The sequence below is a fragment of the Melospiza georgiana genome, chromosome 3 (genome assembly GCF_028018845.1).
Source record: "Melospiza georgiana isolate bMelGeo1 chromosome 3, bMelGeo1.pri, whole genome shotgun sequence".
NCBI lineage: Eukaryota > Metazoa > Chordata > Aves > Passeriformes > Passerellidae > Melospiza > Melospiza georgiana.
The window spans coordinates 74,948,160-74,973,380 of NC_080432.1; the positions used below are offsets into that span (position 1 = coordinate 74,948,160).

Here is a 25,221-nt window from a genome sequence, read left to right on the forward strand (position 1 = left end):
CTCTGCTCTTTCAAGCATATACATATTAGGTACATTTAAGAGATAGACTTCAAAATGATTCAGTGATATTTAAAATAGAAAAAAATCATCAAATCCGTTTCCACATTCCACAATTTTCTTTTCTTTTCACTTTTAAAAACTTCTTTACAGGAAGATTTGGGGAAGGACAGAGAAAGAAAGATGAAGAAACCTAGAGAGTGAATGCATATTCTTAGTCAGACTGAATTATTTTAAAATATGTCACTAATTTCACTAATAGCAGGCAGATTCAAACACAGAATCATCTTAATTTACTGATTCAGAATAAATGCTCTGACCCATACAGACCCTTCAGTACAGGTAACTTGCACTCTCAGAGTAATCAGTAAGCTTTTCTGCACAGACGACTTTCTGCTGACTAAACTAATTCTGAGCATGTCAGAGGCTTCCTTCTGAGTAAATTATCTGATACTCCCAGTGACGCAGACAAGCTCAGAATTAGAAGTACTGACCTAGTAACAAAAGGAGAGCACAATATAATCAGCCTTCTATCCTGTGGTGTGTGTTGGCAGACAAGAAATGATCATAAAAAATTCAGAAATAAAACTCCACTGGTTCTCGTTCTCCTTTGAACAAAAACTATGGAATTGTGAGCGTGTACCAAAATATACTGGCAATTGATAAAGAAAAAAAAATCCTACTGCCTAAGTCCTTACAACAGGGTATTTTCTCCTTATTATCATGTATATAATTATTATATTATGAAAGTAATATTATATACATAAAATATTGTATTATGAAAGTAATAACTTTGCGGAGGAAGGAGGGGAATAAGAGTAACATTTGCAGTATGGCACACCACATTTTGTCACATAGCTTTAGCCCTAGCAGGACCTATTGCTGAAAGTGCTCTCTTCAGGACTGTGTTTTACAAACCACCGCTTCGATGGCAGAGGCCACATAATGCTCTGTCCTTTCAGATAATATATTAGAATTTTATGTTCCTAAGCCACAACATCCTACTGATCTAACAAGTTCTTAAACCGCCAAGTGAAAGGGCTCCTTCTATGAAGGTGCTTGTCTCTGTTTTCACTAGCAAGGCAATCCACAGGGAGCAACTGAAGACTAGGGTACGGAATTTCTAGGGGTCTCCAGTTGCATAAGCCGAACCAAACACATTGACACTGTTGAATAACAAGGGCTAAAACACTGCAACACTGACAGAAGGAACACAAATTATAATTAGAAAGGAAGAAGCAATGGTTATGCTTGCTTTATTTATTCTAGCACAGCAGAGAGAAGATGGAAAAGATTGTCTTTTACCAAATCTCCTTTCTTCTCAGCCAGTCATCCTTGGACATGGCAAGAATGCAATACTCTTATTTCATTGAGGCCTCATTCTCTAGCTTAACTAGTTCAATAGCTATGTCATTCTTTTGCTGACAGCAGATATACTCTCATAAACTAGAATGGGACGAGACCCTAAAATAAGGGTTCTACTGGCAAACTATAAGCACATAGCTTATTGGTAAGAGTTGCCCATGAAAAAGAAAAAAATCAAATATTCTCTTGCCTGTGGCATACAAGTCTTAAAGAATCTGCTAACAGAAAAGCTTCCTAAACCATTCAGCACAAGTGGAAATTTGCTGATGACAACATGAAGACCAAGATTTGACTTCCAAGTCTAAAAGGTCCTTTGTAGTGCAACCTATTTATGTACAGGTTGAATGTACATAATAAAAATACTTTTCAGATATCCCTCTAAACTGATTTTTTGAAATGACACCTTGGAGTTAATTTTATTTATAGGCACATTTAACTTTATGATAAAATATCTCTATGTCTTACCTTTTCACTGCAAGTTCTTCACACCGTCTAAAACTATTTGGAGAACAGTCCAAAATGCACCATACAGGAGAGACCCAAATTTCACTGAGAAACATTAGAGTCCCCTACATATTTCTGAACATTACATTGGTCAGAACATATCTTCAGGGAAGTAGCTGGAATGACACTGATTTTGGCATTCCAGTAATATTGTGTTTTCTCTGTAAATCCCATAAACCAAACATCCTCCACTATTTCCACTAGTGAGGAAGACATGGAGACTGCCTTTGTGTTCCTAATACTTTTGACATTACATAAGAGCACAAATCCAGCTAAAACTGTTACACAACTAGTCTTTTTTCAGCACCAACTTCAGCAAAAATGACCTATGACATGTCCCCTCCTCCCTTCAGCAATGCTGAAGAAGAGCCTTAAGGAACAACAAAATAACAAAGGTGAAAATGGAGCATAACATGCAATACCTGTCAGCAGAGACAAGAAAAAATAATTTGCATCTCAGCAGAGCTCTCTGATAGCTTAAAAATTAACCCTCCTGCCCATTACCATCTCTCCACCATTACATATATGACTATGCCTTCTTCAAAAATAATCTTTCCACAGAGCACATTGCCTTCCTGTAGTTAGTAAGTGCTGTGTTGATATTTGCATGTACGATGCACTGTATTTTAGCTCAGATATATTTATCTTCATAGTTATTTCATATTTACAGCATCCATTTGATATCTTTGCCAAGCACTCTGGTAACAATGATCTCTTCAACATATTCTCTCTGTCATCTGGGAATCTGCTCAGTTGTATTGCACACTAATCACCTGACCAAGCAGTTTTCATCATGTCATGTAACTCACAGCAGTTTGTACTTTTGTTTTAATGCACTGAGAAGCTTACATAATTTTCAGAAACCTTTACCTGCAGAAATAAAGTTGGATATTCCAGGTAAGAACTACAAACACTTATTACCTGGAAAAAGTGCTCTGGGTATGGTTTAAGTCCTCCTTGCACCACCAAATGCTCTGCATGCTAAGTCATCTACAATACCTGGGCACTCTCCTCCTTTCAGCAGCCACTGCTGGCAATCCTTGGGTGAGTGCTGACCACCAGCTCATGGAGACACCTAACAGCATCTTAGGAATCAGCCAGCCAGCAGCTCAGGTCAACCGGTGACCCCAAAACTTACGGGCAGAAATACTCCAGCAAAAACAAACTCAGATAATTTAGGATACAGGGATTCAAGAAAGACCACCTTCCATCCAAGCCATTGAGTGCATTTTTACACAAATACATCATTACACCCATACAAAGGCACCATCAGCAGTACACCAAGTAGCATCAACAAAAGTAGAAACAGCCTACTTGATTTATTCAGTTAGAGTAGGAAATCCTGCTCTGATTTTGTGCCATCTGAAAATACTCTGCAGCACAGAAGAATTGCTGGTAATGGTTAACAAGGCTCATATTCTGTGCTTTCACTCAGCACTTAACAATAAATATTTATAATGTATTTCATAGACATGAGGGATTAAACAAATAAGTTATATCAACTGCTGTCTCAATTTTAAACTTGTAAATAACACTCACCTGTGAACATTTGAGCATTATCTTTATATATGACATTAACCTAAGAATTTCATCCATCTTCTGATGATAATTTTGTTTTTAAAATAGGGTAGTTCTTTAACAGAAGCAATTATTTATAAAAGTGATTATCAGAGGTTATCACAAAACATGCTGATATTGCAGTTATATTCCAATAACATGCCCAACATAATTAAAAGGAGCTTTAAAGATAACTCATGTCTCCAGTGCTGTAACATACTATTTAGACAAAGTAGATTTGCATCTTCTGACTGCACTTTCACTTGACAGCGTCATATACTACATTTAGGTTATGCTATCCTGTGACAACCAGATCTCACTATATATATCTCACTGTGGTTTTTACAGACAGTGAAAGGAAATATGAAGAGATACTGTTTCATAAAACATGTGAAGGAACCAGTGCTTTATAGAGAGTACAGCCAAGCAGCAGCCATATAGACAGAACTAGACATTTAAATGGCCAACATCATCTGCAGGATATGACAGGACAATCATACTGATCTCATCTCAGTACAGAATTGCCCTTCACGTGGCAGAGTTAAATGTACCCTTCATTCACAGGTGTAATACAGACTGTGCTGACAGAAGTAGGCTACACATATAATATTTATATTTTGCATCTCAAGCTGCACATTTGATGTACTGCAGTAAATGATAAAGAATTTTAATTCAGCTTCTGTAAAATTAGTACATTTGCTAATTAGTTCATCTTCATTCAGCATTATGCCTCTCCATCAATGTTTGCTGGCAAAATTAATCCATTTGAGAAAGCCTTGCCTGTGATAAGGCTCACAGAGGGTGTAACAGAATGCAAACAATTAACAACAAAACCATACAGCAGAGCAGAGCCTGGTAGCACAAGCTGTGCCCTATGGAGCTTACTTCTTTTCAGTTTTCAAACCATTAGTCATCTTAAGAATGACTTTTCTGCAATTGATCTAAAGCATCTGGATCCCTGAGAAACTCTCAGCTACAAAACTCTTTTTCTGTTGATTTTCTGGGAGAAACATGGCTCAGCATTAACTAAATTATGCTAATAGTCCAGTGAGACAAATGCATATATGACAGATAAAAGGTACATAAAACATTCTCTATGAGCATTCGTATTGTCATTTTTTGCCACAAATTAACTCTAAGCTGTTGTGCATTACTTTAGGTTTTTGTTTTGGAAGGTTTTTTTAGTAATCTCCTGAAATTCATTCCAACTTCAAAACCAAATGACAGATGTATTTTTTGTCATCCTTCCCATTGCCAGGAATGTTAAGAATGAGCTGAAACAGTGCTGGCATTTGGATAGGTACATACACCTAAATCTAAGGAAGTAAGCCCCAGGTAGTTCCTCTCCCACAGGGAGAGGAAGGAGAGAACTGAGGGAACGGAACCTCTGCAGGCTGCAGCAGCAATCTGTGTGCAGCACTTGGAAGGTGACTTGGCTGTTCAATAGGCTGGAGAGAGTCACAGGTCAGTGCCAGACAAAGGTGACAAATATTCTGGGCTGTACTGCTCTGTAAACTTCCAACACATGGGAAAAATATGGGATACAGTTGTTTGAAATGCATTATTTGTGCAGTGCAGCATAGAATGGGGGGGAGAAAAGTGTGCTACGGTTACACTCCAGACAGAACAGCCAAAAAGCCAAAATATCTTTGCTAAAGCACAGTTGATCTTAAGACATGAGAGGCAGTTCATCCCACTTTAAACTGTATCAGTAACACTGTCTGTGGGCTATGTACTGCACATTAGATTAAAAAAATTACGCAAGACTAAACACATCCCAGTCTCTCTTTTTCTTTCTTCCTCTCCCTTTCTACCCTTTCATTTCCTTTCCCTTCTCTTTCCCCTTCCCCTATTTTTTGACTAACTCTTTCCTGGATATTTTTAATCCTTGTAATATCAGAGATCTCAATTTACATTCAGGCCTCCCTTCCCATCCTTACAGTTAGATATACACACATAAAGATCACTATAATATACATGTTTATATTTTCTGGTGCCTCATGAAAATTACAGTGGGTTTTTCTCTGAGAAATGAAGATCCGGAACAGATCCCCTAACCTTGCTGTTGAATTTCCATTAGCTGAAGGTTCTTGTGCAAACAAATGGGCATACACCTTTTGGACAAGGAACAATGAGAACAGAGTAAGTTAACTTCTTAAAGTTATTTCTCCTTATTACTCTACCCTTTAAAATTCAAGGCCAGAGACACATGTGGAAAAGCAGCAAAATAATTCTCTTTGAAGACAGTATGAAGGTTGCCTGGTCTGACCCAATGGAAGCAAAGGAAGTGGAAGGGAAAGGCTCCTTTTAGTTCCATATAGCACAGACCCACTCACAGGTAATGTACTTGCTAAAGCCAACACACAATTTCTTCACTTACACAACTGCTACATTTACTTGCAAATTTAGAGAAGAAAATGTCAAAAGGTGATTACACATTGCAATGAACAGAAACACCCACATTTCTTTTACTACCTCTCACAAGAAGTATGTGTGTGGGAACACAGTTTACTTAATTCCTAGAAGTCACAGTAGGCCTGTGGCTGTCCACAAATTATATCTGACTTACTGGAAAAAGTTCTGAAACTTTGGAACGCATTACTATGTATTTAAAGCTATATTAACAAAGACTGCCTGTACCATAGATTGTAAGGCTAAAACACATGCAGTGCAACTATTACCTTCTATTTTCCTGTGTCCTGGCAGAAATTTGAACTATAAAACAGTAAATTCCCAATGGTTGTTGAAACCTATGCAGTTGTCCTCAAGTTTCCTCTCAGCAGAACTAAGCTTGCTCACATAGCTCAGTCAATATTCAATGAACTGATCTTTATTCCACCTCTGGAGGAAAAGGCCAAGTCCATGTTGAATGTTCTTGTCCCAAATCTTAATTAAATATCACATGCAAGAACAGAGCAACACTGAAGCCTTCTTAAAAAGGCTTGAAAATAGTCACCATCTAAAAATAGCCCAGGGCCATGTCTAGGAAACATATTATTGGGAGCCAGCACTTACAGTTCTCTTTTTTTGGCCTATAATTCATGAGCTTTTCCCTAACCCAGTAGAGGCTGGGGATCAACCAGCTGAAAGCAGCCTTGCAGAAAAAGGCCTAGAATCCTGGTAGAGAACAAACCAGACATGAGTCTGCAATGTGCCTTTGCAGCAAAGTTGTGTGAAGTGATCCTTCCCCGTCACCCCTGGCTATGGCCACACCTGGGTCCTGGTCTGTGCTTCCCAGTACAAGGCAGACATGGACAAACTGGAGCAAGTCCAGCAATCCAGCAAAGGTGCATAAAGATGGTAAAGAACTGGAGCACCTCTCATATGAGGAGGCTGGGAAAGCTGGGACTGGTCACCTTAGAGAAGGCTCGTGGAAGGATCTCATCAATGTGTATAAACAGCCTAATGAAAGGAGGAAAGCAGACAGAGGCAAGCCCTTTTGAGTGGTGTTTAGTGAAAGTGCAAGAGGCAGTCAGCACAAATTCAATGCAAGAAATATTAAAATATATTGACATTTTAGTATTTAAGAAAAATGTTTTTCACAGTGAGGGCAATCGAAGATGGAACAGGTTGCCCAGAGAGGCTGTAGAATCTCCATCCTTGGAGATATTCAAAACCTGACTGAACACAGTCCTGAGCACTCTGCTCTAGCTGGTCCTGACTGAAAGAGTCAGTTGGACCAGAGAGTCTTCTCACATTGCTGTTAACACCTCAAATATTCTGTGATTCCGTATAAAACCGGGTTAATTGTCATAAATACTATATTCTACCTTAATCCACTGTATGGTGAAAATCTGAAGTATGGAAGGTAAGGAGACCTGGGGGAACTTTACAGAAGCACTACCTAGAAGCTTCAACGGAATATAATGCATTCAGGTTATATAAACCTTTCTTTTGTAGCAGAACAATAATTAGAAAAACTGAATTATGGTCTTTACAAATATCCATGTAAAGACATTTGTAATTATTTCTGAAGCTAAAATAAATAACCTCAAAACCCACCAACATGACCCTGCTTTTGGCATCTAAATAAGAATGAATTATCTATTTTTAAAATGTAAAAAACTTGCATTGCTAGAAGTTGAATATCCACCCACCTCTATTCACTGAAAACCCAATCATTAAAAAGGTGTGTGTGGGAAGCCATTCCAGTTGAATGCCTTACCACCATGAAACCAAACCAAACCCAAGGCAATCATTTGCTCTGTAGTTACTGATGTGCTCTACAGCAGAACCCTTTGCCTCCCCCAACACATTCTATTACAATATAATAGATTATACTAAACACCAGTGCACTGAATAGTATAAGCAATTAACAATGAACTTGTGGCCAACCATTTAAAATGTAAATGCTTTAAAATAGGTTTTATTATAGTATTATATTATTATAGTCAAAATCTCAAGTTTAAATTTAGTCAGTAGAGGTGGCATGCATCCTGTAAGTAAGGTCATGACTCTTAACTAGTGGTCAAGCACACTTTACAGGACTGTTACTGAGAGAAGTCCACCCCTCTTCCTCTAAGTCCACTCTAAATCTAAGAATGCATCCCTAAATGGAGAGCTTAAAAACATTACAATAGGTGGAAAAAAAACCTTGGTGCTCAGCGGCTTTGAAAAGCTCCCTGCTAAAGAAAAGAAGTTTTAACTTACAGGAAAGCACACCAGCTAGGTGAAACAAAATTTCACCTCTTAAAACCAGATCATTTTAAAATTTAAAATGAGTAACTGTGGATTTAGAAACCTAAACCACAGGCATGTAAATATTTAGAACTTTTTTTTTAAAAAAAAACCAAGCTTTTCATCCTTCCTAAATCAGAGAATCTTGGTGAATAATGCTGCCCCACTGCTATTTTGGTACAGCAACAATGAATCACCTCTATTACTCAACACATCCATTCTTAAGAATGCTGGATTACCATGATTTGTATCAGCACTGGTGTTCTGGCATGAGTGTCTAGCAGAATTATACAGCAGTTGGACCATAAACATGAGAATTTTCTGGGGCAAAAATGGGACTCCTGCTGTTCAGTTCCACATAACAATTTCTGGACACTTACCACCTAATGGACTGTAGTTCTGAAACTCATCTCAAATAAAAAGTAGCAGCTACCACACTGAAAAAGTCCCCTAAGTCTATCTTTGTGGAAAATGTCAATGTGGAGGAAAAATAAAAACCTATCTGGGAACTTGCTAGCAAATTTCAAGTAAAAATGAAAGGTTTTGCTTCAAAATTTTGCTGGTCTCTCCCAGTAATCCTAGTTCAGATGTCTTGTGCCCCTCCTCTCTTCTAAAGCTTAGTGTCTCTAGACTGTTCTCTCCTAGCACATGCCAGACATCCTCACCAAGGCAACAGTGATACCCCTGCTAATGACACATCATGAGAAGCAGGACCTAGATGAGAAACTGCCCAACAGTGAAAGACAGGAGACATACAAACTCTATTTTTATTAAGGGGTTTATGCCTTATTTGACTTCTCATGAAAATACAAAGAATAGTTCTTTTGATGTCAAAGTGTACATTTTAACATATTTTACCAAGTCTCTGTCAGCACGAGAGGAACTGTTAATGCTTTCCCCCCATCCCCTGAATTTGGCAGCTCAAAGTGAGATCTGGCACTGCACAGCTGTGAAACCTTGGGTAAGACTGTGATGAAAATGTTGTGCAAGAGTTGGGAGAATGCTTGTTAAGCAACTTTTCCCTTCATTTGGGACCTATACCAAAGCTTAGACTGAATTTAATGTCAAGTCATATTAATGAAATGCCTGTATCTGTCCAGGTACCTCACAGATCTTGAACTCACAGATTTGACTCCCTGGCTTGATCTAGGACTTGGCTCATCAGTACAGAGGCACTTGGAGGTCTGAACTCTTGGCTTGACCCTCTTTGCTGTCATTGGACTGCTCTGGTCTCTTTGGTCAGGTATTGTGAGACTGCTCCTTCATGGATGATGCATGCCACTGCCCCCTGCCTTCCTTGCTGTCAACTCCCAGCTCAGCTCACTTGTGGAGAAGCTCACTTTTTCTTCTCCTTAAGTGTCAAATTCGGTTGTCAAATGAAGAGTTAAAAAAAAAAGCAAATGACTTTTCAGACAGCACTTGATGAAGGTGGGTGGTTCTTTCTACCAATGTTGCTATTAATTCAGCCCAAAGAGTTTTAGAAAAACATGGTATGTTCATATGTGTAAGTATAAAGATCAGTACTCACGCAGAAGTTGTCTGCATATCATGCCAGCTTTTGCTAAAGTTCTGCTTCAGTTCATTCATCAGACTTATGCCAAGTTTTTGTTTAATTTCAACCAGGTGCTTCTCTTTGGCTGCTAGCACTTGCCGCAAAGTTGAAATTTCATCCTCTAGCTGAGGGAAACAAGGAGAAAGGAGTTAGCCTGTTCCTACAGAATGATAAACACATGCAGTGTTAAGAGGCTAAATGAATCTCACAAACTTGTGCTTTTCATAGATACCTAGAGAGACTGAGTCAAGAGCTTGTGGAGGTCACAAAGGCATGCCTAGAACAGAGCTGACACTCTGTTAAATTAATGCCTCTGTGTCACCTATGCTCACCATCACACACATGCATCTGATAAGGGAGAGAATTATCCAGTAAGGAAGCGACTTCACCCAAATCTGCCTTGGAGCATTAGGAGTCTCAAATACCAGCTTTTCATTCACTGGTAAAATGGGAATGGACAGGACAAGAGAAGACTGGGAAATTCAATCAAATATATTTATTTGAATGCACAGGCTTTTAACTTCATACTTGCAGGTTTTTAGTCTTCTGGTCCTGAACAAAACATATGCAAATTCTTAGGAGCAGATAAAAAAAAAGAAAAAGCTGCATGATAATATATGACTTGAGAGTACCATCAAATGTAATATCCTTGTCATATGAGTTTTATTTATGTATTTTAGGCCCTACATATTTCAAAATTGTAACATAAAAATTTATAGTTGAACTATTAATATGAGTGATCAGTACCTAAAGCATAAAAGCACTCAGAAGACAGAGCAGATTAGTTTTTCCAAAGATCCTAGTATTTAACCAAACTGCAATTTCAAGCTGTAAAGAATCCATCCAGCCCAAACAGAGCAATATAACTCTCTCTGCAGTAAACATTTTTTGAAACATTTAACCAAAACCAGTGTTTTCCAAGGCAAGAACCAGAAAACAGGACTGTAAGAAGAGGGACTCCAGAATGGTCCTGCCCACTGGCTCAGAATCCTGCTCCTTGGGCAGCACTCCTGCAAGTGAGCAGGGGTTTGTGTTCTTCACCTGGAAGCATCCCAAGCTAATCTACACAAGCAGCACACTAAGATATTGAAGCTAACAAGGGCAAGCGACACCAGAGCAGCTGCCTTTCACTTCAGGTTTAGAAATTCCCCTACCAACTGTGTTCCTTCCTCCATATGTTAGTAAGGTAACATATGGCAACTTATCTGATTACCATATGCTAAGTTCCCTGGAGCCACAGTCTCCCTCTGATTTAACTCCATTGGCTGCAGGGAATGATGCAAGCACCAGCTGAAGCAGTACTGACCTCCAAGGCTATATTTAGGATATCAGCACCAGCATTATTTTATTTTACACATTCAAGCATTCTGCCTCACTGTAAAACTGGCTGCAAGCTCACTGTTCTTGGTAAAGTCACATCCTTGAATCCCCCAGCTATCAGTTTCTTTTGTCATTACCTGCTATTTCAATATACAAGCAGTTCAGGAATTAAGCAGCAAGGCTATGAACACAGAGCAAAATCATGACCTGAGTGAAGTAGATGTTAATATTGACCAATGCCTGTGATGCCAACACCTCACCAGTACTGTTGTTAGATACACAGCAATCCAAATTGCTTTGTTCCTCCCCATGTCCTGTGTGCTCCATTATATTCCTAACCTGCAAATAGAATACTGTCAAGATGCAGGTGTCAAGAGGCTCTCTTCTGAGAAAATAACTGGTTATATGCTTATGGAAAGAAAGCACAAATGTCAGCATTCCTCAGGCAGCAGTTCAGAGCTCCTTTTGGTTCTTTCTCACCAAGAGCAAACCCCTTAGTGCATGACTACCTGTGCAACACTGCTAAAGAGCTTTACTTAAACTGATACCAGGACACTTATGGGCCAGCACTAGGTTGATCATCAGGTACTTGGATATATAAAGATTTTGGGTCTTCTATTAAAATTACTTTCCATCTGTTCCATTGAATAGACATTTTAAAGCTGTGATAATCTGAACAAGCATTAGCCTTGTGCTCAATGGCAGAAGTATGAGCAACATTTTTGATTAAAGAAAAGTAATTTATTATTTATAACACAGCAATCAGTTTTGAATTGACAAAATCCTCCTCAGCTTCCATCATTTTGAAATAATGACAGACACAAAGCCGCCCTCAAGTGCTCAAATATCAGTGATGACTCTGAAGTAGGTAGAAAGGATTAGGGACTTACAGTAGGATCTTGAAAAGCATTTAAGCATGTAACAAACCTAATTCTCATGGAAGTCAGGCATCACTTCTTAAGGAATTTTTTAAGTCCACTATTGTAAATGCTTATAACTCTATTATAAAACTAGCGCTTCAGTCAACAGAAATACAAGCTTGTAATTATCATGGTTCCCTTCTTTCAAAGTGCAACAGAGTCAGAAGAGTATCGGCATATCATACAGTACATCTCCCATAAGTTTGCAGAAAAAGGTATCATTATAATCTTTCCTCAAACTGGGAACAAACATGCAGTAACACACACTGCTGATGCCGTGCATCAGCTAGATCAAACCAGATAGCTCCTTCTGGGAAGGTGTGGGAGGGGGAAGACACCAAAGAGTAAATGAGTACTTTGATGAGTGTAATGGAAGGACAACTGACAGCAGTGAGCAAGGTAGCTCAAAATCTCAGCCCCCAGCATGACTCAAGAGTCATTGTACAATGCTCCTCACAGCGAGGGGGGCGGGGGGAATCTGCTCTGCAAACAACCTCCTGGCCTTATGTGAAGCTTTTGGGCTACAATTTTCTGCTGTTATTCTGAAAAGTCAGGCTGACCTCTGTAAATTCAAATGACTGTTAGAAGTTTCTGTAAGAGTTACTCATTTTAGTTTCATTGTAGAAATCCTAAGGCTTGATTAGAGTCAGAGCCCTGCTGTGTTAGCTAGGCTACAAATACAGGAACAGAGCAAGTCCATGTTCTGAGAAGTTTCCATTAAAAAGAGATTATTAGCAGGAGAATAGGAATAGAGGACACAAAAAAAATCCTGCCAGAAAAACAGTAGCGCTTGTTCCTCTCCTATTGTCAGAGTGAGAAGGAGGAAGAAAACAAAGAATATTCACATTAGATACACAACACAGAGATGAAGCACATATTTTCTGCTTAAATAAATGCACAACAAGTGCTCACAAACAGATCCCCATTTTATTAACTATTGATAGAAGAATTAAGGATGATTTTTACCCCTCAGAACAGTAAGATTTTTACCCCTCAGAACCCCTCTAACAGGACTGTTTGAGCCTGTAGGATCAAACAGTAGGTGCTTGTTCCTACAGGCTCAGAGGTATTACTTAGCACATAAGAACATTGAAGAAAACAAAACTATCATTGGTGGAGCAGAAAGGGCTTGCAAGCAAAGACTTACAGATTTGCAAAAGGAAACATTACCCAATTCCCACATTAGCAAATTTTTCTTTGTGAAGGAGGCAATGTCACACATTTTTTTGCAGCCTTTTATAAGTCATAAACCTCATTTAACTTTAGACTTTGTTCAGACTTTGTTCACTCTACATTGAAGTTTCTCAAACCTTTCTTAGCATAATTATCAGTTTTATTTTACTTTTAAGCATCAGTTGCATGTCAGTAAACTGCTGTGAGGAATTCAGAAAATAATTCTGAGGTCAGTCAAGATCATAATATTTGACAGGCAATCTCTCACTTGTATGTTAGTACAGGAATTAAAGCATTTCCAGCACAGGCTAACGAGAATTCTCTCTCCTATGGCGATCAGTAAGCAGAAGGAATACCCAGAAACACTTGAGATTAATTCTGTTGAGAGAGGCATATCATTCTCAGATGATTGCAGGAAGTTCTGGCCTTTTTTCCTTCCTTGTTTCTACCTGCCTGTGAAGTCCCTTCACCAGAGAAGAGAATCACAGAATGGCTGAGGCTGGAAGGGAGCACTGTAGCACATCTGGTTCAAGCCCTACCTAGAGCATGTTTCCCAGGACTGTACCCAGACAGTTTTTAAATATCTTCAAGGATGGAAACTCCAAAACGTCTTTGGGTACACTGCTCAGTCACACACACACTAAAAACATGCTTCCTGATGTTCAGGGGGAACCGACTGTGTTTCAGTGTGCCCACTGCCTCTAGTCCTCATAAAAAGCCAGTATTGAATACGCCAACTCCTAACTACTTTGATAAACTGAGTATGTAAACTTTCAGCTTCCTTCTGATTATTTACAGACGTAACAGGATCAGCAAAGAAGCAAAAGTTAACTATTAATTCAGAAACACAAAGATTGATAAAATATTTAAGAGAAAAAACAGTCTTCTGTTTCACTTGAAAATCCTGAATCAGCACTGCAGGTAAATTACTTGAAAGTCATTACAGATGTTACTTCTTAGAGTACTTGTAAGTACTTTTTAAGTATTCTAAGTACTACAACTTAATATCAATTTAAGTATTCCAGTTAAGGCAAAACCAACTCCTCACATTCATATGGCTGTGATTTCTGTTATTTGACTTGTATTTAAAAAAAATTAAACCTACAGCTTTCCCCAGTCTCTCATTTTTCATTTCAGAATTTCAATTTACTGCAGTATTCAGCAGTAATAATTAAAATTGAATCCATCCTTCCATGGTAGACCAAATTTAGACAATTTCTTTAGTCTTTGTAATAAAGAGATCATGTGGTTCACACTTTTTCCTCCCATCTCCTTATTATTTTTAAGCCTCTTCATAGTGTCCTAAGTTCCAGACTCCTGAAAAAGGATACTACCTTCTCAAAACACATCAGTGCTAAAGGAAACAAAATGTGATAAAATTACTGTGCTTTTTATCATCAGCCTCTTCTGTAACCATCATTATTATCTTTTCCTCTGAGCACAACAAAAAGCAATTTTTCTATCAGGTGGCTCAACCACTGTAACAACAATACCAGATCTAATGAGAACACCTTTCATTCGTTTTCAAGGAACATTTATAAATAAATGTTTATAATGTCTTGACTACAATGGGAATGTGCATTTTGACTTTTACAGTACAATCATCAAGTAGAAGGTATTTAACCTTTGAAAAACAGGTATATAAGCAAATTATAAGCTACATTATTGTTGCCTAGAATAATTTTACCAAAAAGGAAAGGCATGCCTTTATGATGTATACTTCATCCTAAAATTAATATTTCCAGTTTAAGGAAGTAGAAACACTAACACTCACAGAAAATCAAATTCATTACCTTGGCTAGCTCAGTCTTTAACTCTTCTTTTTCTTCTTCAGAAATCATATTGGTGAAATCAACATCAGTGACCACATCTTCATCTGCTTCATGGAACGGCTGAGTTTCCAACAGGCCTTAAAAAGTTAAAAGGTCAAGACAACCATTATTCCTTATTTCAACTATTGTATTGGCCTGCCCTAAAATCCAAGAATGATATAGTATTTACCCACTAGGGAAAAAAAGAACCAAACAAAGAAAAAAAAACTTTTTTCCTGCTATAATCATTTGCATTCAGCTTCTCTTCACTTTTGAAAAGCTATTGGAAGTTTCAGAGAGTAGTTTCTGCACAGGAGCAATTTAATATGTATAAACACCACTCATTCCCACAAATTAATCACCTTGGACCCTACTAATCCCTGATAAAGCATTTTCTTGCTTCTAACAATACAGAAGAAAAAAAGAAGGCTTTTTCCTCAAAATAAGAAAGCTGGCTAATGTGGATCAATGATGTGAAGAGCAGCAATAGTACAGTGAATAATAAAGGAAGTATATTACAGAGCCAAGTTTTCTCTAAAAGTACCTCTGAGTGCAGCAACTTGAAACCTTACAGATGCACACAGTTTGCAGAAGTAAATGCCACACCTATTGTTTAAATTTTCTGAATATTAATGAGAAGCATTCCTCGCTTGCTCAATCTAAGCCTGTGAAGGGGAGACAGATACACTGGACTTTGTTACTTTCTTCTGCATGCCCCAGATCAGGGTCAGTATCTATAATAAGCAAGGTAAGTGCATACACAAATGCTTGCAAGACCAGGGCCTGCCTGACATAATAGGTACTGATGAAACAGAATACTTCCTATCTCCCAATCATTCAGTGAAGAGAAGAGCCACTCATTCTTTACGGTCTGCAGAGAAAACAATGCGAACCATGAGATAACAGAAAACATTTTAGTCACTTTGGAACTTGTTTTAAATTCTAGATCATCTTCTGTTGTGGAACAAAAATCTCCTCCAGGTTACACCTGGGACAGCACTTTCCTCTTTATTTCAGTTCCCCAGCAGGGTAATGAGCCATCTCTGCTGACTCCTGAGACCTGTATACTGCTTAATATGGAAGAGAACAATTTCTTTCCTAGCTCCACAGAGGCCTGTATACTCTATTATACAGAGATTAAAATACAGCTTAGTTAAGTTTGGATGTTAAAGAACAGAGGTTACAAGGAACAAGTCTGTTGAGATTGAGTACTTTACATTTTCATGCAGAAAACTAAATTCCCTCCAGCCTTTTGCCATTTCCTTCACCTAGAGTCCCCCAGTGTACCTGGATTTCCTTCTATTTCACAGAACAGAACTGATTCGATTCATACTGTCAACTTCCCACAGAACATGATGGAGTGAATTCAGCCTTGTTAATTACAATCTTCCCTGAGTGGGAAGATAAAGAGCAGCAACACAGGTGCTGAACCCCTGCTTGGCACCATATGCAGAAATAGATCACCACCCTTAAGCACAAAATGTTTTAAAAACATGATGGCATATAGAGGTAGTTGAAATCTTAGTTATTACCCAAAAAGCTGCTTGCCAGGAAAACCTAGATTGCTGAAGTCAGGACAAAGGAAAGCATATTTATTCAGTAGGAACACTCCCAAATCACCTTTATTAACACCCCTACATCTCTAAACATAATTGTTATTTGGCATTTGTTTGAGGATTAATAGTGTTGCTATGGGACTCAAGCTAAACTTAGTCTGCACAATCTTGAAAGCAGTCTATTTTTTCATGGATGGAGGAGCAGTGATACAGGGCAGCTGTTGGAAATGCTGGGAAGGATCTGAGGGGCAACAGCATTGAAAACCGTTAAGGGAGGCCTTGGGATAGATGTTGAGATGAGGTGATCTCAGACCAACTGATCCTTAAGCTAAAAAGAAGGCAGATCCATGCTCAAGGGACAACAATAGTTTTGGAACAGCTAGGGAAGAGATGGAAGCCAGCATGGACAAAATCACCAGAAACAGTTGAATAACACTTAACATTTGGCCCAATGGTCAAATTTAAACTTCAAGACTGGACTGAAATTACAATCCATTCCAAAACAACAAATACATATCAATCTTCTCTATGATACTTTGCAAACTCATCCAGTTTCTCTCCCAATTTTTGTCCTTTGCTTCTTGTTTAAGTCCTCTAAAATCTAGTCTGATCCTTCAGTATCTACTTTCTTGTTCAAGCTATGAGAGTCCTCCATAATGGTCACTGTCCCTCTGCAAATGTTTCACTTTGGTCAGCTACAGTCTGAACATCTCTTTAGCATACTGTGGGTCACAGCCTTCTTTAGGCCAGTCTGAGTTCTGAAACTTCCTCATGTGAGAACACTTAGATTCTAGCAGCAACAATAGCAGAGGGGTTACAATTAGGACATTACAGTTGTAATGGAGCACAGCAGAGGTCAGCATCCACCAGCTCAGACTCATACTGTATGAATTCTCCACAGAAGTTACAGAGCTCATCAGCCCAGGTGTGCTGATAACCTAACACAGTGCTTTGGAGCCTTGAGTTAGGACTCAAGGATGTTTTGGATTACAGGTGTGCACCTATTGCTCAGGATTTGTGGGTGTCTCTGCACTGTGTGACACTGCAAGGCCAGCAGAACATTTCTTCCAGTCACTGGTTTCTCTCTCAAGATATTGTCATGTCTCGCACTTTGGTCTCCAGACTGAAGGAAGTTCTGTGATTCCCTGACCACGCAGGAGATGGAGCAGCCCAGCACCCTCCAGTACAACTCAAAGGATGTAAGCCCACCTACAAGTCCTCATCTCATACAGCCTCAAAGTCTGGGTGGCCATGGATCAGAAGCATCGAATCATAGAATATTCTGAGTTGGAAGAGACCCACAGGGATCATCAAAGCCCAGCTTCTGACCCTGCACAGACCAAGCCCTAGAGTCATACCATGTGTTTCAGAGTGCCCAAGCACTTCATGAACTCTGCCAGGCTTGGAGCTGTGACCACTTTCCTGGGAAACCTCTTCAGTGTCCAACCATCCTCTGGGTGAAAAACATTTCCTTAATATCCAAGTTAAAACTCTCCTCCCCTGAAACAGCTTCAGACTGTTCTCTCAGGTCCTGCCCACTGGTCATGAGAGAAGAGATCAGTGTCAGCCTCTACACTTCCCTCATAGACTGCTATGAGGTCTCCTCTCAGAATTGAAGAAGACTGAGGCTTTTTCCTCTCCTGCCCAGCTACATAACCTGACAACACACAGGAACTGCTCTGGGGAAAGACAGTACTTTTGCTTAAAGATGCATAGGTATTAGTTACGAGCCATGAAAGCTTGATCACTCTGGGAAGGGAGTTGTACAAGTAGCTGAGTTGTTTTCAAGAGTAACATAAGGTCATTGGTAGCAGGAAAAAAAAATTGCCTTCAAGTTGCATTTCCTTTCCTCTTACCTACTCCTCCCAGAAATACTGAAGATCATGCCTTGCTCCCAGCTGTTGTCAGATCTGGAAAATCTGGAATTGTGATTAAATTGTCATTAATTGTTCAGATGCAGAGCTGCTGTTAATTCAGAATTGCACTAATATCCAGGTGTGGAATTGGAAATTAATTTTCCATCCTTTTAGAAGAACAGTTCAGTTGTTGGGTGGTTGAATAACTTCTGCTTTACTTTATAGTATAGGTGTTATAAGCTTCCCTGAATGAATTAGGAGCTCATCCAGTACTTTACCAGCCATTTACAAGAACCTGTGGCTTTGGTGATGTCCTGTATCTCTTATGTCCCTTACTAACAGCACAGTATTTTAGGCATTGACCTCCACATATTGATCTAAAGTACAGGTTTTCCAAGTTTCATTCAAGCAGGCCACTAACAGGTAAGGCATGAGGGCAGAGCCTAGACACTACCACTAACTAACATGTTTTCTTCTCCTACTAGGTCTTATACAGATTAACTTAACTGAATTTAAATTCAGTTGCTGTGCCTGCCCTATTATACTATTATATTATTATATTATTATAAGCAGCTCTATTATACTAAAAAAAAAAATCACAAAAGAGGCATCAATGGAACAGAAGCTGTCTTAGAACCTCTTCTTTGAACTTCCCCTCCCTCATTCTCCATGGTCAGCTAAGGAGTTCTCATTACCTATCCCCTTCTCTCCACTTCTCTCCACTTCTCCATTTGCAATAAAACTCAATCCAGAGCTTAATCAATTAATCAACAATAAGCTTTGGGATTTGCTGTCCCAGACTCTGCCCAGAGACAGATGCAAGACCCAGCCCACCTCCCTCATTATCTCTTCCAGACAGCCTTGTCTTGTGGTGTAGGATTGCTGGAGACAAAACTACAGGTTTCTATAGTCTCATACAACCTGCTGTTGCTACAGCAAATTACACTAATAATATACTCGTGTGTAACTCATTTATCCTCCACAACACGCAAACTAGTGATTTTCTGGACATATGTTACTTCAAAATAACAAAAAACCCCACCCCCATAAAATCATAAAATAGGTTCTAATCAATGCAAAACACTGTTTGGTTTCTAGTTTAAAGAAGGTTTTAGTACTTACTGTCACATATATCATTAGATAAAATATGAATGAAACATTAAAAGTATGGGATTATCTGCAAATAGGAACTGAAATCATACAGAAGGACCCAAGTTGAAACAAATGAGCAGAAAACCCTTTCTATTAGGAGACTTATATAGAAAGATGTAGGAGGAGGTGAATAGCTGGGGAAGCCCATTTATTGTGTTCTTTTGCAAGATTCCTATGACAAAACAATACAACAACCAGCTGAAATGGGCATTTTTGATTTTCTCCCAAAGCTCATGGTAGCTGTGGCTAAGACTAGTGACCCTAATTCTACAGTCTGCTGTTAAATCTGATTTAATGCAAGAAACTGTTTCAGCATTGATCAATACCTGTGCATATGTTTGCCACTAGGATTGTAGGGATGACAAATTTAATGTGCCACTTAGAATCTAGAAGATCTGTAACTATTCTACAAAATTTAAAATAACCAAATAATACAATGATAAAATCCCTAACAGATTTTTTTTACTTACTCAGGTATCTAAAGATTAATGACATAAAGATGGTTTAGTTAGTGCTTTTTATGTATTTTCTTAGTATTCATCTCAGACCCATGTTCTAGAGTAGTACATATCAGACTATTTCTTGCATGTTGGCTGTTTAAAAAAGAAAAACAACCCCCAACCCAAAAAAACCAACAAAAGGAAAAACTCACACTATAGGCACTGATGTTTGTTGAATTAACCATAATGACAGCAAAATTAAGGTAAAAACCATCAAAGTTCTGTTTGTGTACATTTTTTAACATTCATTCAAGGAAATATATAGATGATCCTTTGTGTTAACAAAGCATTAAGAACTGAAGTGCTTTTACTGCTTTTTTGTTTTCCAACCAATTAAAAATACCATATCTACCTTGTTATCTAGCATTCACATCAAATAGTGAGAAAACAAATTACATAACCCTTCTAGTAAGCAAAATGACTTGCTACAGCTTCTTCTGCCATGTCATTAGAGTTCCTTATTTAAATTTGGAAAACACTTGTTCACAAATTTAAATTGCAATTAAGTCTTCAAAGGGATGAAGTGGTAAGTAGAACAAAGGAACTGTCCAGACACTGCATTAGTGTCTTTGATCTTCTTTATAATGTACTCCTAATGCCAGATATAGAGATTAAGGGGGAGACAAGGGGGACTAGAAGCATGTACTAAACAACTAAATTGATCAGAAAAAGCTATCAAAAGTTGCAAGGATTTCCATACCATTTTTTCCACTACAAAGTTATTATTGGAAGATCAAAATAGGAAAATATGTTATCATTTAATTCATCTAGAAAACAAACTACTGAAGGAAGATCTTCCCTTCTGTGTCTGGTTCTAACTGTGGACCAGAAGTCCAAATTTGTCTTGAACTTGCTTAGGCTTGAGCCTAACAATTACATACAGCCTGCCACTCTCCTAAAGGACTTAGAAATGAAAATATAAGGTTGATTTTGAAGTCATGATTCAGAAACAAACTCAGAGGCTGGATTCATCTTGGCTAAGAGAGGGAAATACTCAAGATGCACAGGTGATGTAGACTAAAAATGTAAACATAACAGAAATATGTAGTTCTACTTTCTGCAACCATGTGGGCTCAGTCTTTTTGCTCTGAGTATGTTCCTTCAAAGAGAGAGATGGATGTGCAAGTGTCTTCATTCCCTGTCTCCCTGAGCTTTAGGCTGGCAGTAGTGTCAAGGATAGGGAGAGAGTACAGCTTTTGGGTATGCAAGAGTTCTAGGATGTAGTCCAAAATCTCAGGTAGGTGTCCCTGGTCCTCCTGGAGCAGCTTATTACTGACTTGGTTAAAACTTTGCCTTCTATCTCTTAACCCTTGCAAACCTGAGCATTAAGAAAATCTATGCATAGCGATGAGATAGATTGGCAGATTTCCAAACAAAGGAAAACTTTTATTTGGAACCCCTGGATAAACAGCCAGTTCTACTGCGCTGATCCTTTTCTTTGTTTTAGTATAAAAAACTAAATTAATCATACCTTGAGGATGTCTCTACCTTCTTTTTTCCCCAGAAACCACTGACACAGCTGCTAATCGATGCCAGTGAAAAGAGACAATCTACACACAAAAAACTGGCAGAAAAGAGACTCAACAGCTTGACCACTGCACCAAGAAACCATATGCACTGATAAGGAGTTTGATAATCATGCCAAACATGGAAACAAAATGGATAAAAGTGAGAATAGCAATAATGGTTAAAAAAACACATATCACTTACTTCAACCTAAGGTTTCAACCTGGGAACTGATCTTCCAAGCAAAATATATGATCTTCCTTCCTGAAATGTCCAGGAATGCAAAGATGATCTTGCACATTTTACCCTATAGTGAGATCTCTTTGTATAGAATAATAATCCTGAATGCCTGGACAAGACAAGGGTAACATTTTCAAGCTGTAGCTATGGAAAAACAAAGCAATTGTTGTGAAATGTAACAGTTTAAAGACAGTAGAAGGTTCCTTCTGTTGTGTCAAACTGAAAGTAATGACAGCACTCTATCACTTTCTGTGCTTTCTATTGATGATGCTGGACAACTTTCTGTGAAGTCAATGGTAAGAAAAAAATGCCTCAAGTAGAAGAGTTGTCATCTCTTTTTCTTTAGGAAGAACAGGGAAAAAGAAGGAAAAAGATGAAGTCACAGTGGAATAATAGGGAATGAGAAAGTGGATAGCACTGCATCACAAAAGGGAATTGTTCTCTACAAATAAGGTACTCTAGAAACTGTAACACACAGCACAAAGCAAATGAAGGAATAATGCATATATAATCAAACTGGAGAAGAAGCAGTGTAGGGGAAGATAAGAACTATGACATGGAAATGCTGGCAGTCAGAGGTGGAAGTTATCAGTCACACTTCTTAAACCCACCCTTTCATACTAAAAATACATGACAGTACATTTTTCTCATCTCTGAATAGAAAGGCACCTGGGGTCCCATCCTCAGCTGGTAGAAGTGACGGCAATACCATCAATTCTATAATTAAGATCATGCATCTGCTTCACTGAATCAAAACCACTGAAACTTAATGGCAGGATTTAATAACCTTTCCCTCCCTTCCTAAGAATGAATCAGTTTATTGTACTTTTCTAAAGCCAGGTGCAAAAGAATATAATTAGATAGCAATCTAACTGCAGTATAATTAAACTCAAAAGCCTCCTCAATTAACTTCTAACAATGTATCTGTACTGGAAGAAGTACTAAAATTATATTTTTTAATTGCAAAATAAATTCTTCATGTAGTCATATTTTGTGTCCTTTAGATCACAAAACACATAACTAACAAGATCTTTAAAAGTGTAATTTAAAAATGAGCAAAATCATGCTGCAGCCAGCAGGTTGCCTGCTTTTCTCACACCCCCTTTCAGCTATTTCAACATGTAAGACAGATGTGTCACTTTTGGTCCTGTAAAATGTACTAGGGAAAATACACAGGAAACATACTTGGGTACATGACAGATTCTGTATGCTCTTCAGGCTCAAATTAGTTACTTCCAAATTAGTTTTAATACAGAATAAATGTCTCTACATTGTTACATATACTAAAGTCCACATTTAGGAACGCTGGGAGAAAAGGGGCAAATGATCTTTCCCCTCCGTGATCAATCTCTCATACTGGGAAAGTAAAGATCACAGTTTTAAAGGACCAGGACTGCCTTACTGCATACTGTTTGGCACAAAATATCCATGATCTGTGACTAAGCTTTGCAGGCAGCATAATTACAAATTAGCAACAATAAATCACAGAATAGTTTGAGTTGGAAGGGACGTGAAAGTTCCAACCACCTGCCATGGGCAGGGACACCCTCCATTAGACCAGGCTGCTCAAAGCAGGCCATGAGCACTTCCAAGGACGGGCCATCCACAACTTCTCTGGGCAGCCTTTTGTCTCACCTTCTCTGGGCAGCAGGTTCTTTTATCTCACCACCCTCACTGTAAATAATTTCTTCGGTATTAAATCTAAACCTACTCTGACAGTTTAAAGCCATTTCCCCTTGTCCTGCCACTACACACCCGTGAAAGAAGTCCCTCCAGTTCTCTTGTAGACCCCTTCAGGTATTGGAAGGTGTTGTAAGGTCTCCTCAAAGCCTTTTCTTCTCCAAGCTGAACAACACTAACTCTCTCAACCAGTTCTCTTAGAACAGGTTCTCCAGCTCTCTCATTATTGCTATGGCCCTCCATACCTTTCTTAAGTTGGAGGTCCCAGAGCTGACACCACTCCCTAAGTTGGGAGAAAGGTACAGTTCCTTTTCACAGAGTTTTTCTTAATTTTTTATGTTAAATTATGTAAAAGCTCATGGCCACCAAAACATTTCTCAGAGCAAACATGTCTTGTGTCATGTCTCCCTCCTAGCCCCCCTTTTTTAAGGACCACCTGCTTCACCCCTTAATCCTTTTGTAATTAAGACTAGCTACTTTGCACCAGTGCACTTTTGCCTTCCTAACAGGGTGGAGGGAGTGGGAAGGGGTAAATGACAGTGGAAATTTCCCCTAGTCTTCCCTAAATAAACTTGACCTACTCTTGGATGCATCTACATGCAACACAATTTATTTAAAACAAATAAAAACAAGGCTCATTTATATGAATATTATTGGAAAACAACACATTCTAATAGAGACAATGGCCATGTTCTGTTGCACAGGCCCTCTATTAAAGATGAGACAATTTTTTATTCTTTAAAGGATATACTCTAAATATATTGACAAACAGCTCACTTGAGTGCCACACCACCTCCTGCAGATACTCTGCTTTTCAGCCAGGATGTCTTGTTGCAGTGGTTTGCTCGGATAAACCTGGAATCTAGAATTAGTGTAACAGTAATTCTCTGCACACAGGCCACAAAAAACACTTCTCAATCAGAATAGCACCATCCATCTGGGCCTGTCCACCGCCAAGTTTTACTTATTTTTCCTACAAGCTTTTTTGCCAGCATTTTGAGGTGTGAAATGAAGCACTTACTATTCTGCTCCTGGTGTTAAGCTCCATGTTAAGGCCTTCAGAGTTTTTGGTTGTGGCTTTGCCTACTCAGTGTTACCTAAAACGCCATTACAAAGAAAGGTGCTGGTTTAGTGGGGCTCTGAGCGGAGGCCCCAGGGGTTTAGGGCCCTGGCTATCTGTGTAGAAACAGGTGACATGCCCCATGCAGCCATCCTAGTGACACAAAGACCATGCTTCAGGAAGAGGGGATATTTATTGGACCAGGAGACAGAGACTGCACATCCAGCCGCACCATACAGCCTCAATCTTTGAGGTCTCCAATTCACCCTCAAATACCAACAGAAAATGGCAGCTGACACTGGCAAAATTTGGGCTTTTTTTTCTTTTTTCCTTGAAGATCAGCTGGCAAAATAAGACCTGAACCAAAGAGGGTGAGCTTCTGTGACAGCTGCTGTGGGCACAGGCAATGGCAAGCCAATAGGCAAGAGAAGGATGGGGTTTAGCTAAGTGCATGGCATGAGTTGCCATGCTGCTGAGGTTGCATTTGACCACACTCAAGCGACAAGAATATAATTCAAACCTCCAATCTAGAATTTTTACAGATCACATAGTGTGAAATAATGCCTATTTTAATTTCAGGTCCTTAAAAAAGTCTAGAAAATGAGCACAAGACAGTCCTTGTCTTCTCTTCACTCTTCTACCACCCTAAGTAGTAATATTTTACTGAGGAACTTCTTGCAAGAGGGACATAACACAATGTGCTTTTCTGAAATAAACCAGAACTCCAATACTTGCATCTCTGCTAATAGCTTTCATTCACATCTTCATCCCTACTCAACCTGTTAAATTTTTCGT

The 25,221-nt window shown here is 38.8% G+C and overlaps 1 protein-coding gene across 2 annotated transcripts in view; it reads right to left on the bottom strand.

Moving 5' to 3' along the window:
• Window positions 1-25,221, bottom strand: part of TPD52L1 (TPD52 like 1) — a 49,238-nt gene that overhangs the window by 15,310 nt on the left and 8,707 nt on the right. For both annotated transcript variants that reach the window (XM_058020128.1, XM_058020127.1), the window contains exons 2-3: window positions 14,859-14,974; window positions 9,629-9,777 (exon numbers count right to left, since the gene is read on the bottom strand). In XM_058020128.1, the coding sequence (XP_057876111.1) occupies window positions 9,629-9,777; window positions 14,859-14,974 (265 nt within the window). The remainder of the gene's footprint in view (window positions 1-9,628; window positions 9,778-14,858; window positions 14,975-25,221) is intronic.